Source organism: Schistocerca cancellata, chromosome 12 (assembly GCF_023864275.1).
Source record: "Schistocerca cancellata isolate TAMUIC-IGC-003103 chromosome 12, iqSchCanc2.1, whole genome shotgun sequence".
NCBI classification, from domain to species: Eukaryota; Metazoa; Arthropoda; class Insecta; order Orthoptera; family Acrididae; genus Schistocerca; species Schistocerca cancellata.
This window is the reverse complement of record NC_064637.1, coordinates 13,478,632-13,493,714: the sequence shown is the minus strand read 5'-3', so window position 1 is coordinate 13,493,714 and position 15,083 is coordinate 13,478,632. Positions and strand designations below refer to the sequence as shown.

At 39.9% G+C, this 15,083-nt stretch overlaps 1 protein-coding gene across 2 annotated transcripts in view; it reads left to right on the top strand.

The window, feature by feature from the left end:
- Positions 1-15,083, top strand: part of LOC126109400 (splicing factor 3A subunit 1) — a 74,520-nt gene that overhangs the window by 44,257 nt on the left and 15,180 nt on the right. For both annotated transcript variants that reach the window (XM_049914429.1, XM_049914430.1), the window contains exon 12: positions 10,131-10,231. In XM_049914429.1, the coding sequence (XP_049770386.1) occupies positions 10,131-10,231 (101 nt within the window). The remainder of the gene's footprint in view (positions 1-10,130; positions 10,232-15,083) is intronic.

The following is a 15,083-nucleotide window of genomic DNA, read 5'->3' as shown; positions in this document are numbered from 1 at the left end:
TCGCAAAAGAAAAATGAAACTGTCTTCTCACATGACGTGCAATATCCTTTACTGAAACAGTGCTCCGCTATTGCAGTTCTATCTTGCTAGCCCAGATGCGGACCTCACACTGTGTCCGTCTGGGCAGTATACGTCTTTCCACTCTGTTAAGGAACCTTGTTTACACCTCGTTTCGTGAGGCAGAGAATGTCTTTGACAGGCCCTAACAAATTCCCATTTTGCTGGGGGACGAAAGACACATCTGCTGCGATGTATGTGGCGGACTCCTCTGACCGTCGGAGTGATACCACCAAAGTACGGCAAGAGAGCTGCCGTAATGGCTGCTTCGGTATCTTTATTTTGTCCTTCGACTGGAGTAGTCGTCTTCAGAATGTGCGACGAATTTGGCTTTCGGAATGGCCGTTCTTTTGGAAACCTGTCCTAAAGTACTGTAGTTCATCTGATGAGCTGTCAGTATTGTACATGGTGTGTGATCTGTGGATGCACAGTATGACTCCTGTCGTGCAGGAAGGTGACAACTTTTAGCCTACAAATATAACTCGGTGTGAGTAGACTTGTGATGCACGCGTTCAGAATCAAAACGTATGGGAAGGCTAGTGCACCACCTGACTCTACCTCTTTCGTAAATTGTATGTTTGAGTGAAGTGAATTTAGATTTTGAAGAAAGTAATTTGTTAAATGTATCAGCAGCAGAAGCTGAAGAGTGTAATATCTTACTTTAAAAACAAAGTCTTGTATTACAGGTTACCTAGCGTAGTTTGAGAATTATAACTACGCTGAACTTGTAACATTTTAGCACAGTGTGTTTGGTACTCAAAGTATATCATCTTCTTCATCATTGTAAATTCATGTGTGAAACCCTATCTGTAATTGAGAAGATAAATAAGACATCTGCTATACTTTCTGAATGAAAGTAATATGGTGATAGTCAAATGAAACCATAATGTGAAGGTTGTTATGGGCAAAATTAGAGGTCTTCAGTAGCAGAAATGTTAATTGCATACAATATAGATCAGCTAAGCGAGAGGCTGAATACGTGAAGTCCTTCACTCAGATCTAAAAATCTGTACCAAATCGATGTAGTTAGTGATTAAATGTTTCCAGAAATTACGGCAACCGGGTGACTTGTTGCAGTGTTCCCTATCTGTAAGCGATAAAAGTTTTACAGTGCATGTGTTTTTGGTTAGGGTCTGCCTTTAGTAAAACAATTTTGTTTTTTAACCCAAACATGTTTCACTGCAGTTGCAGAATCTTCAGTGGGCTGTTATTTTATGGCTGTTAAAGGTAAAGAATGTTCTTTACTGCTTGTATAATTTAACTATTAGTTTTTTAAATCATAATTACAGATATTTGAAAAAACACACAAAATTATGAATTCATACATTTTTACCACATGGTGTGGTTTTTCTGATGTATTGTGTTCTGCAGTGACTGTTTTGTTTCATAGTTTGTCATCTGCAACCACTTAAACCTTACATAGATTAATTGCTTAAGCCAAAATTATGATTTGAAAATTTTTATTTCTATGCCTGAAATTAATTAATTCTCTCTCTCTCTCTCTCTCTGTGTGTGTGTGTGTGTGTGTGTGTGTGTGTGTGTGTGTGTGTGTGTGTGTGTGTGGCGGGGGAGGGGGGGGGTGAGGGTTCTATAGCTTGGTCTTGTCTAATAATTCTTTGAGGGCAGAGAACAGAGTTCCATTGCAGAGAGCTGTGTATTCATTTATCACTTGTTTTCCTTCCACTATGGCTTTTTGTATCTGATAATTTTCTTCAATTATTAGTTTCTGTTGGGGGCTGTTGCTGCATTTGAGAACTCTCAAATCGTTATTGATGTTTGTTTGGTTATGTTTCTTGTCTGTAAGGTGTTCAGCAAATGTGGAATGACAGCTGTTACTTTTTAATGCTCTTCTGTGTTCTGTGTGTCTGGTTTCTGCTCGTCTGCCCTACATAAACTGATTTGCAGTCCTGACATTTTAATTGGTAAATACTAGATGTGTTGTGTTTGTCCGTGCTTTTGTCGGTTGTCCTTAGTTTTCTCTGTGTTGAGTTGTCTGCCCTGAAGCTCATCATACCAAACACAAAAGTTGAAATTGAGTGGCTGAAGCAAGAAATTACGTACCTATGTTAAAATTTCTGAAATGATATCATGAATACAGTCCAACAAAACACAGAAACACACACAAAATCAAAATGGAATAAACAACAAAAAAATAAACACTCTTTTAAAACAAAACAATTTTTGGACATAAAAATAGAAAGCAAGCAAACCACACAGTCTACAAACGCCTGGTCAACCTTACTGACATGCAACTAACTAACCAAAAAATAAAGTTTCTAGGAAAAGGCCCAAAATACAATGTCAACACACACATCAGACTCAAGACAGTGGAGAATCTCATCACAGAAAGTGAGTACATCATAGAAGAACAAGAAAGAAATGATAACCCAAACTTCAATGCAGGTCTGACGAGAGAATTAGTCGCAGAAGAAATAAGATGCGTAATAAAGGAAAACGAAAACAACATATTGACAGGAACAAAAACTGAAGAAGAAGAAACCTCCAGAAAAATGAAGGACAAACTTAAAAATAATAAGGCACTCATTAAGAAATCAGAAAAGGGCAGCACCATGATAATAATAAGAGAAAGAATACGAGGCTAAAGCCTTAAAATTTCTGGAAGACAACAAAAGAACAAAGCTAACCAGTGACCCAACCCAAAGATAGCAGAAAAACACACACTTATAAAAATATCTCACACATATTCACAAATCAGAAAGGAGAATGGCTGAAACAAAAGAACCCTCAAGCACCTACACTGAAAAGGCTACTAAAGCTCCACAAGGTGGGCATTCCGATATGCCCTGTTGTCAACTTCAGAAGTGCACCCACATGCCACTTAGCCACAGAAATGCACACATACTTACAGAAACATTACATATACACAAATAACAGAAGCATACACAACACAGAAGAGCTGATACAACAAATCAAAGACATCAACAAACCCACAACAGCCACACTCACATCATTTGACATCACATCCATGTACACCAATATCCCCACCACAGAAACCATCATCATCATCATCATCAAACAACAACTAGAAGAACAAGCCAAAATTTCCAAACCCCTCATAAAAGAAACAGCTAGCATTCTAAAACTAATCACAGAGCAAAACTATTCCTCATTTGATAATCAGTTGTACTCACAAGAAGACGGGTTTCCAATGGGGTCACCAGTCAGTGGACTCCTAGTCAACGTTTTTCTCAAAGACCCAAACAATACCGGATGATATATTGGTACCGTTATGTAGATGACATCGTATGCCTTCTAGATGAAACACCAAGTCACATCCAACAGTGATATAAACAGAGTACGCCCAAAAATAAAGTTCACCATAGAAACAGAACATGACAAAAGGTTAAACTTCCTGGACCTCACAATATACAGACACAACAACCAATACCAATTCTCTGTATTCAGGAAAGTGACCACCACCAGCACAGCCATTCACAAAAAGTCTAATTATCCGATTACACACAACGTAGCCAGCTTCCAATATATTCTACACAGACTAAACAAAACGCCACTCACTGGAAAAAACTACAAGAATGAATTACAGGTAATCAGACAAATAGATGTAAAGAATGGATATGACACAAACACTATAGGTAAACTGAACCATGAAATTAATAAGGACACCCAACACACGAAAACAAAAGCCTCCTCATCAACTTACAAACACACAGAACACACACATGATCACACATGACACCCTAAATGTCAAACAAGTGGTTCACTCTCACCTACAACAACAAAGCAGTCCACAGAATAGGCAACATACTCAAAAACTAAGGGGTAAAAATAGCCTACAGGACAGACAAGTCAACACAGAGGGAACCAAGGAGAACCAACACAAGCACAGACAAACACAACACACCTGGTATTTACCAACTAACATGTCAGGACATGTTCATGTCATGGACAGTTCGCCGAAAAGGGGAAGACTGTCTCCGTTTGCACTCTGGCAACTTGTTTTACTTTTGTGGCGACCCAGAAGGAAAACTCAATGGAGTTGGGTTCTTAATCAACAAGAATATTGCAGATAGAGTATCTGTCTTAGAAGGAACTTCCAGCAGGACAGCTCGAATGGTCCTGAAGGTGTCAAATAGGTATAAAATACAGATTGTTCAGGTGTACGCTCCCACCTCAAGTCACCCTGACGAAGAAATTGAATCCTTTTACGAAAGTCTGGATAACACCTGTAAAAAAGGTAGTGATTGTCACTTCCAGATGGTCATTGGCGATTTCAATGCAAAAGTTGGCACCAAGAAACAAGGTGACACAGTGGTGGGCAACTATGGGATTGACGACCGAAACGATAGAGGTGAGAGATTAGCCCAGTTCGCTGAGTACACCAGTATGTCCATCATGAATACGTTCTTTAAGAAGCACCCTGACCGAAAATGGACTTGGAGGAGCCCAAATTTCAGTGTCAAAAATGAGATAGACTTTATTCTGTCAAATATTCCGCAGATTGTAAAAGACGTATCAGTGCTAAATCAGTTCAACACTGGCAGTGATCACCGTCTTGTGAGAGCAAGGGTCGAACTCAATGTAAGAAATGAAAGGAGTAAACTTATGAAAGGGAAGAGAAGGGTAATCAACCTCAAAAACCTGGAAGAACATTCCTCGAAATTCCATGAAGTCCTCCAAAGCAAGTTCCACGTAACTAAAGATTGTGATTTGGCGGAAATGATTGTTTCAAGTACACAAGAAGTCGGTGGCCTATGCCAAAAAAATAAACAACCAAAGAAATTCAGTGCCAAAACTGAAACCCTTTTACAACAGAGGAGAGAAATGAAAATCCAAACCGATCGTGATATGGTGGCGTACTCCGAACTATGTAAGGCAGTGCGAAGAGAAATGAAAACTGACATACAGAAATTCACTGAAGACACCTTACGAGCAAGCTTGGAGAACAAGACAAGTTTAAAGTCAGCCAAACGCAAACTCACAATCGGTAAAAAGCAGATTATCGCACTCGATGGAAATGACAGTCGAATCACTGAAAAGGAGGCGGTTTTGAAGTTCATCAGAGACTTTTATAGCAATTTGTATAGCAATACAGGGGAAAATTTGAGTGTATCTAATTTAAATGATATACCTAGTGTTCCAGATATACTCCCATTGGAAGTCAAGTGTGCTCTAGATAGCATGAAGAAGAGAACAGTGCCGGGTGATGATGAGCTCAGCGTTGACATCCTCAAACTGGCAGGAGAGGTAACAATAAATCACTTGGCAAAAGTATTTACTTCCTGCCTGCACTATGCTTCAATCCCACTATCGTGGAACAAGGCTAAGATTATTTTGATACACAAGAAAGGAAGTATTCACAATATTAAAAACTACCGTCCTATCAGCTTGCTCTCAATTTTGTACAAAATTTTTACAAAGATCTTGTTAAATCGAATTAGTTCCACCCTAGACTTAGCCCAACCTATAGAAAAAGCTGGATTCCGAAGCAATTTTAGCACTATTGACCACATTCTGACCGTTAGTGAAGTGATAAGCAGAGCGAATGAATACCAACTGCCTCTCTGCATTGCCTTTGTTGACTTTGAAAAGGCATTTGACTCCGTTAGCCATGTAGCTGTCCTCCAAGCTTTGAGTGAGCAAGGAGTGGGAGCAGCATACATTGAAGTGCTCAGGAAAATCTACGAGAATTCTTCAGCTTATGTTAACATCGGCGAATCAACTAAAGAATTCCGCATCATGAGGGGTGTCAAGCAAGGCGATCCCATCTCCCCAAAACTGTTCTCTGCTGTATTGGAAATGGCTATGTCAAAGCTGAGCTGGGAAGGTAAGGGAATCAGAATTAATGGAAGAAGGCTTACCAACTTGAGATTTGCTGATGATATTGCCTTACTGGCCAAAGACTTCGCAGAGCTCCAAAACTTAGTTACAGATCTTGCATCGGAATGTCAGCTGGTTGGCTTGAACTTGAACCTTTCCAAAACAAAAGTAATATCCAACAAATGGGTCCCAGCTGGAGATGTGAAAGTCAAGGACAGTCTACTAGAAGAGGTCAGTGAATATGTCTACCTTGGCCAGATTATAAATATGAAGGGAGACATAAGACCAGAAATCTATCGACGCATCAAGCTTGGTTGGCAAGCATTTGGGAAGAATTCAAAAGTATTCAGATCAAAAATGCCAGTAAATCTGAAGAAAGCAGTATTTGATCAATGCATTCTTCCTGTGATGACGTACGGATGCGAGACATGGACACTGAACTCATTCACAAAAGGGAAACTTAGGACAGCACAGAGAGCCATGGAGAGATCAGTGCTGGGCTATACAAGAAAGGACAGGAAAAGGGCAGATGACATCCGGTCTGTGACGAAGGTTAATGACATCTTAGAGAGAGTAGGTTCCTTGAAATGGCAGTGGGCTGGCCACGTCGCAAGAAGAAAAGACAACAGGTGGACGAAGCTAGTACTGGAGTGGAGTCCGAGAGAGCACCGGAGGCCTAGAGGAAGACCACCAGACAGATGGGACAAAGACATCAAGAAGATCGCTGGTAACACCTGGCAGAGAACTGCCCAAGACCGTCCCACTTGGAGAAGACTGCTGAAAGCCTACCTGAATCCACGACTCGAAGAGGCCACATCATCTAATGATTGAATTGGCTGATGATGATGATGATGATGATGATGTCAGGACTGCAAATCAGTTTATATAGGGCAGACAAGCAGAAACTTTAATACCAGATACACAGAACGCAGAAGAGCATTAAAAAGTAACACCTGTCATTCCACATTTGCTGGACACGTTATGGACAAGAAACATAACCCAACAAACATCAATACTGATCTGAAAATTCTAAAATGCAGCAACAGGTGCCGCCCCCCCCTCCACACACACACACACACACACACACACACACACACACATCCTAATAATTGAAGAAAATTATCAGATAGTGGAAGGAAAAAGAGTGATAAATGCATACACAGCTCCCTGCAGTGGAACTCTGTTCTCTGCCCTCAAAGTATTAGACAAGACCAACCTACAGAACTCTGAGACACCCCCCCCCCCCCCCCACACACACACACACACACACACACACAGAGAGAGACTGAGAGACTGAATTAATTAATTTCAGGCATAGAAATAAAAATTTTCAAATCATAATTTTGGCTTAAACAATTTATCTACTTTAAGGTGTAACTGGTTGCAGATGACAAACTGTGGAACAAAACAGTCACTGTAGAAACAATACATCAGAAAAACCAGAGCATGTGGTAAAAAAGCATGAATTCATAATTTTATGTATTTTTTTTTTCAAATATCTGTAATTATGATTTAAAAACTAATAGTTACATGTATACAAACAGTGAAGAACATTCTTTACCTTAAACAGCCTTAAAATAAAAGCCCACTGATGATGCTGCAACTGCAGTGAAACATGTTTGGGTTCAAAAACAAAACTGTGTTTTGCTGAAGGCGGATCCTACCCAAAAACATGTATTGTTAAAGCAGACTGGGAAAAAAGAGGTTCAACGCCAAAATTATTAAAAGTTTTTCAGTTAATGCTAGTTTTCACAAAAAGACACATCTACCGCATCATAACAACTTTAGTCTCAAAATAAAACAGATAGCATGGACTTATTCATCAGTGTTTAATGTTGAGGAGAACTACAGACTTCAGTATGCACCAAGATAACATATTTCCTAACATTGGGATTGTTTCTGTGTGTGTGTGTAAAATCACCTATACCTTCAGATTGCGAGGTCTGTTCTTCGTAAACTGTGAACTGTTACATCTAGACACGGTGCTCTGACAAACTGTGTAGTTATTCTTGATGAAGACCTCTTCTCAGATGCAACTACTCCTTTGCTGGGTTCGGAGAATTGTCAACACACTCTACAAAAATAACAGAAAGCTTCTCCATTCGGTACAGTTACATTGCACCTTCTGTTGCAAATATTGTTCGTGAGGTATTACTTCACGTGCAATTTGTGAGCGCGTATCAGTCGGACACCGATCCCGTACGATATCCACGAACGACAGTTCCGTACCGTCTCTGTGACAGAAAGAAGCAGACTCTCGACGAATCTGCCGTCATATTTTCGCTTCCGAAATGTGCAAAGCCCGTCGAGGCCAGTGTAAGTGTACAAACGGTATGTGTTACAGACAGTTTACAATTCCGAATAAATTAGTTAATAACTAATAGCTTTACTGAGGTGATAGTCATTTGTCGACCGAGTAGACACGGGGTAATGTGTGGCATTAGCAAAAGTGACGTGTTACTGTAAAACTTGAAGAATTGTTCGAGTATTGTCAGGTAGAGAACACCGAAGGTCTCGAAAGAGGTGAAGGACCTCGAACTCTTTTCTTTAATTTATTGGAAGAAAAGAGGTTTTGTGCTGCATTGTAGGAGGAAATGAGTATCACTACATGTAGTAAATACTACAATAGAAAATTGTAGGGGAGCACAGTGTGAGGTCCTGGAGGTAACTGTGGCCAGACAGTGCGAGGCAGGGTCGGCCGTGCCGCGTGAAATGTGACGTGTGCGCAGTGGGCGGCCCTCCCGTGGCCAGGGGCTCGGCCTTCCTCTGCAGTACTCGCTCCGTCTCAGCTTTGCTCTGTCCTTTTCAAAACTGTTCAGTACAGTATGACATTTCATTTAGCAGTGAAATGTGATACCATTTCTTCTGACATTCTGTGCAGCATTTTTCGGTCGGCACAAATTTCGTCCACTCGACAGAATCGTAGTGCCGACACTGTTTGTCTTTGGATTTGTTCGCGGTTTAGAGGGACGTCAGATGTCGGACAGCTGTCACAGTGCTATGTACATTCGGAAAGGAACCGTCTTCCGGTCTGTGAAGAGAAGTAAGAGAATTCTCAGTGTCTACTGTGGAGTTACATAATTGTAAGGCACTACAAATTTACTATAAACAGCATTACAACACAGTGCACGAAGAATTTTAAGATTTAGTTGGTGATGAAAAAGCAAAAAATTACAACGATCTACAGGTGATTCGTACGGGATTCGTCGTTTTGTGCACGGGAAGCGCTTTGTGTGAAATTGAGAGGCGTGAACCGAGTAACGGTGGCATTGGTGGTACAAATAGTAAATTTTTGTAAGTTGCACGGATTATTATGTCGGCAATCTTTTATGGAATTGAATGAATAGTATGGAGATGTTCTATATTTACAGTGACGTACATCAGTTAAGTTGAGAGGCATTCCCGGGTTGATTTTTCAATTTTAGCCCTAATACGTTGAATTCACAAATGGAAAAGGAAAGTGGCAAACAAAATTCGAAGATCTGGGAATGGACTGCAGACTTAGCATTTTTAATAGGCTCGACAGCACACTTCTGAACACCTCGGTAAGACGAAAGGTGAGAAGCAACTTATTTCTGATTTGACAGAAAAAATCAGTGGATTTAAAGAGAAAATTGCATTCTGGAAGGGACAACTTCTGACAAAGAACAACGTCCATCCCTAAAGCAGTGTTATAGAGACTACTGGTTTTTCTCTTTCTTTCTGTATGTAAGGTTAAATGTTAAAAGAATTTTACAGGGAACAATTTGGTTTGCAGGATATTGTTGGTGTAATGCAGTTGCAAACCCAACTTCCATTTTTAATTCTATTTGTGTCAGTATATTCTCTTGCACTAAACAGTGTAATACAAACCTGATCTACACGCGAGCTGTTCAATCTTCGTCATGTGAATGCACTTCTGTCTAATGGGGTACATACGCATTTTCTCCCATCTCCCTGCTCAGATAGTGCGGTGCGGTAGTGGGGGAATTGTGTAGTCGGATGAGGGGGACCCGCACTCGTACACAGTTCTCGGCCATATTTGACGTAACGGAGTGGGCAGGGATCGGACATATTCCACCTGTTACACAATCGGTGAGCCTTTACCGCAGTTACGTTGGCAGACCGACACGGGTAGGAGTGTCGTCTATAGGAAGTCGTACTTTGTCTGGGTCTGCATGTACTCTGTTGTCAAAATAATTTACTTGTAGCAGATGTTGGCAAATATTTTAATTAACGTTTCTGCCAAAGATTTTGTGTAAGTTTTTCTACACTTAACTGTTTTCTGTTTCCAGTACCAGCTCGGCCGCCATTCCCGGTCGCCGCTCCGGCGCCACCGATGCCGGGATTTATGCCGCCGGCACCTCAGATGCCTCCACCTCCACAGGGCCCCCAGGTACGTGTACCGATCGCACCAGATAATAATTACAATCGGGTGCAGTATTAGGTCTGACAAAAAACGAGTGACCGTTTGTACTAACGGTGAGCAATCTGCAGCTTAGGTAGCAAGTAGTCGGAGCTCTGTACCGTGTTGTGCTACAGCTTCCGGCAATATTTTGTATGTCGGTCAGTACGTGTCTATTTTTGTATTACTGGAATATTGGGTTGTACGAATTTCGTACAAATCAAAAATTTGAAACGTATTCTCTAACGAGGGAGTTCCTTCTCGGAACCCCCTCCTTCTCGAGAAGGTTGTCGTCTGCCGTGTCCTGCACAGAACGCACTCGTAATGTTACATTCTGTTCGACTCGCTCAAATGGGCAAACTATTCAGTGTACAAATAGGAAACTGCCATTAGTGTGTTCTGGAAGAGTTGCACTACATTCTGAGTTTACTTTTATGTGTGACAACAAATTATTAAGATGATTATGGACATTGTATGAAAATACGTTTTCTTACAATGATATCAAATTTTTGACATTTGTTGTTGAAGTTCGATGAACACATTATGCAAATGAAACCGTAAGATTACCTGACATTTTCATTTACTCCAAACCAGAACTCTGTCAGTTTTCTAACAAGAGATAATTTTGGTTTGAAAGGCTGGCCACATCCTCTCCTTTCACGGTTTTCGGGAAGGTAGTTTGCCAGACAAATAAGGTTTTGTTGTTAAACCAGTATAAACTTCTAAAGTTTCTTCCTTCAGGATATGTATAACATGTTTTGCCTTCCAAGCAACATAATTTCTGCCATTACTCCTAAAAGGTCAATCAAACTTAACCTCGACAGAACTTTGCAGCTTTTACTCGCACTGAGAATATTCTCGGGTGAAGTATTTTCTCGCAACTCACTTTATTCGTACGACCCGTTATCTACTGTTTCGGCACTGCAAGTGTTCGTGACAGGTGACGTGCATGAAAAACAAAGGAGGTAGGTGCTGACAGCTGTGTTGTTGCTGAACCATCAGTTTATTAAGTCATACTTGCAGAATACTGACACAGATTACGGACACAAGAATCGACAAACACACATGCTCGCACGTGCGTTTACAATTGAGTTGTAAAGAATTTGTAAAAATAGTGACAAAAAAGTGTGGTGACGAGTCAGTGCCACCTGGGGATAAGGTCACATCATTTGCTGCCGTGGCATTGGCGCGGGCGGTCAAGTTGCAGTGTACAACTAGTCGGAGCTCGCACTAAAATGTAGAATTGTGTCCATTACTTTGTAATTAATAGATGTATGTGACTGAGTATCTGAAATGTAAACACAGTTTACATGTGACAGAAAAGTCACATAAATATAAAGTAGCACTATGATTATGTAGCAAGTCAGAATACAGTCTACACACGAAAAATGTTTTCTGTAGTTTTGAAACTGTTTGAAATAACAGTGTACCCAAAATTCTCAAGAATTTTCTTCAATCACGCTACACAGTAGCACATTACATATACATACTGCAAAACATAAAGAAATTTTATCAGTAAAAGTCTTCTTACATAAGAAAGTTATTAACAAAGCAGGAATCAGATGTAAATTTCAGTTTTCGTATGAGTTTCTAATACCAACGAAAATTACATTTTGAATCTAATACAGTCTTTGAAGTTGTACTTCTTCAAAGCATTATTTATTTCCTTTGTACAACTGTTCAGTGATACGTTGAGGGAGTAGTATACAATGAGTAGAAACTTTACACTATGGCTCTTTATATAATGGTGGTCGCAAATAATTTGGCATTTTCTATATGCTCTGCTGCTGCAAAATATTTCTTCAATTATTTTGTGGCAGGAATAACACTTCTTTTTTTTTACGGGTATGTAACTTATGACAACATAAATGTAAGCAACATGTCTAACACCGACAACAGATTAAAAACTTAAGTCACACCTGCCAGTTGCGTGTATAAAACCGTTTCTCTTTGTGAAATTACTTTCTTGTCATCAGGAATACTTAACATTACTCAAATTTATTTTAAAGTATAATTACACGCACAATAACCACTAATGTAATGAAGCAGAGTCTGCATATGTTTATCCAGAATCTCAACAGCATCACTCCACTTCTATGTTTAAATATTGAGGGTGGTTAAAAATTTGCTCATCCACTCAAGTTGGATTATAGGAAACTATATTAATTTTGTATCAAGAGGGTTGAAATTTTAGGTGCAAATTTCAGATGAAAAAAGAAAGGAAAAGATGCTCAAATAAGGTAAAAAAAGGGACAAAAGATGCTGGTTTTTGCAATTAATTTAACAATTTCTCTTTCTTTTATTCTAATTTATTGAATTTCAGACAAGTACATCAAATTATCTCTCATCAAAAGAAGGAAAAAACATGAAGCTTTTGTACATCAAGACATTAAGCATCTCTACGTTTTTAAAAAGTCATTCAGTTTCTGTAGGGAGAAGGAATATCTTTGTAGATGCTAAAGCTTCTTTCAATATCCACAGAAATGTGTGAGGCAAACCTTCCCTTCACTCGGAATGGCAACAGATGTGATGAATTCCTCAATGTCGGGATTCTTCTGAAGACTAGACTCGAGTTTGTTTTTGGCAAAGCCATCTAACTGCTCCCTTGTGGAAGTAAAAAATCTGTCTCCCACCCCCCTTTTTCCAGACATTGTTCTTCCAATCATTTAATAGCTACAGTCGGCTATATGGATGTAATAAAGTTCTCTTTGCAAATTGCCTATTTTCTCTGGTAACAGAAGTTTCTGTGCCTTGGACATTGCATCTGTGTTGGCTGGAACCATAAAAGCACAAACTCTAATTTTGTGAAAATTCTCACACAACATAGCAGCACGCCCAACGAGTAATGACCATAAAATTTGGAAGGGGCAAGCCAGTGGTTCCAACAACACAACTCTGAGCTTTCAGTAGAGTCTTCTTCAGGGCAGAGATGAACTGGTTTGCGATGTCGTGTTACCTCCTTGTGGATTCCAAAACCCTGCGTAAGGCACGAACTGAGCACCTCACATGCTTCAGCGTAGGAAACAAAGGTTTCAATTGTGTAATAGCTGAAACAGTGTATGGAGTCTGGTCCGTAACCACAAGTAGTAGTGTTTCAAACTTGATAGCAGTTGGCCAGAGCTTTTGGCAGAAGTCCATAACTGATACATTTTTAACAACATGGGCTTAACTTTCTCCCCTGCTAAGGGAAAAACTAAAACGGTTTCATCCACAATGATTCTCATGTTGCAGAAAGACACTTCCTCCTCGATTCTTTGTGTGGTTTCTCGGTAAACAGGCTCTGTTTAGTTTTTTCTTAACGTACTCTCGTCGGGCATTGACATCTTTGTGTGTTTTTCAAGAAATTCCTTGAAGCCCGGATGGCTCACTTATTGAATGGAATTCCTGCTTGTGTAAGAGCTGCACACTAATAGGTGTCTAATTCCTTCAGATTTTGGCGTTTTGAAGAGTTCTGTCAAAACGCATTTGCTAATAGAGGTTATTGCGATTTGTTTGCTCGCAGAGTCTTACGGAAATGTGTCGTCTGATGCGTCACACTGGCTTTTTCATCTAACAATGTTCCTGAATTGCAAATAATGAACCACATAACAGTACCGTCTCTTACACTCTGTTAGTAGTGTAAGAAAAAGCTAACACCAGTTTAGTCGCTAACTCGGTGCGACTGTTGCACGACACTCGTGTGCCCACTCACTCGATTGCTGTCCAAATTCTCTCTTGCGACACTGCAACAGTTAGCAGAATGTTCTCATTCGTGCTGGAACTGCAGTATCAGTGATCTTTAGTAGCTAGAACCCAGTCTTGCAACTATGCGGGTGCGGTTACTGCCGGCTCTGCATGACCAGCCTCCGCTTCCCCGTGAGCAGATGACGTCTCTCACACGTCTAACTCACATTCGTGAACAGTAGGCTACAGGTTCTGGATAGAATCACTCATTGTCAGTTGCATTATTGTGGGCCACTGTATAGTGAGAGAAAGACATTTTGTCGAAAACACAATTATTTTCCATTGTTGCAGGTTTACTATGACTGCTGACATCACAGTAGCTATAGACGTTCAGTATTCTGGCCTTATCCTCGAGTGATATCGCTACAGTTGATGGGAAATGTAATTTTATGTACAGTCCGAAAACGGAGGCAATATGTGTCATTTTCTTCAATGCTGGTGCCATCATTATGATAGAATGAGTTGAAAATGATAAACATATTAGCAAAAAAATAAAGAAGTTTCATACAAACTGTGTAGAAGAAGCACACTGATTTGTTGAGAAGTTGTATAGTTTTGTGCATGCCCCAAATGCCTTATCAGTGAAGCAGTTGTGAAATTTTGAATATTGGCAATGTATTTTTAGATGCACAACATATTGAAATGAACTTCATCTGTATAAGCACATTCTAGAAATTCTATGAAAGTTCTCAGATATTCTGTAATTGGAAATGTGATGATGTCTTGCAATGACCTCAAATATTGGTGAATGATCTCCAATATTTTAGAACTTTGTATTGGTCTCTCAGAAAATGCATCAAAGTTCTTAATAAGTGAAAACTCAAATGAATATTTAAGTGAGCACTATAAAACTTACATTTAGAGTGTCAGTGATTTTCAGCATTCGGTGCCTAAATATAATAGAACAGTTGGGTAATCTCGAGTGGAGACTGAGGTACAAGGCTGCACAAACAAATGAAATTGAAGAACAACGATTACTATTTGCTTCGCGGTTGGAAATATTACTAATGAAAGAGACAGAGATCGGTCTGGCTCCAGCTGCCAGAGACCGTGGTCACGTGTATTTGAGTTGCATTTTTGTGTGCTTGTGTACGTATGTTGTCTAATTTTGACAATGGCA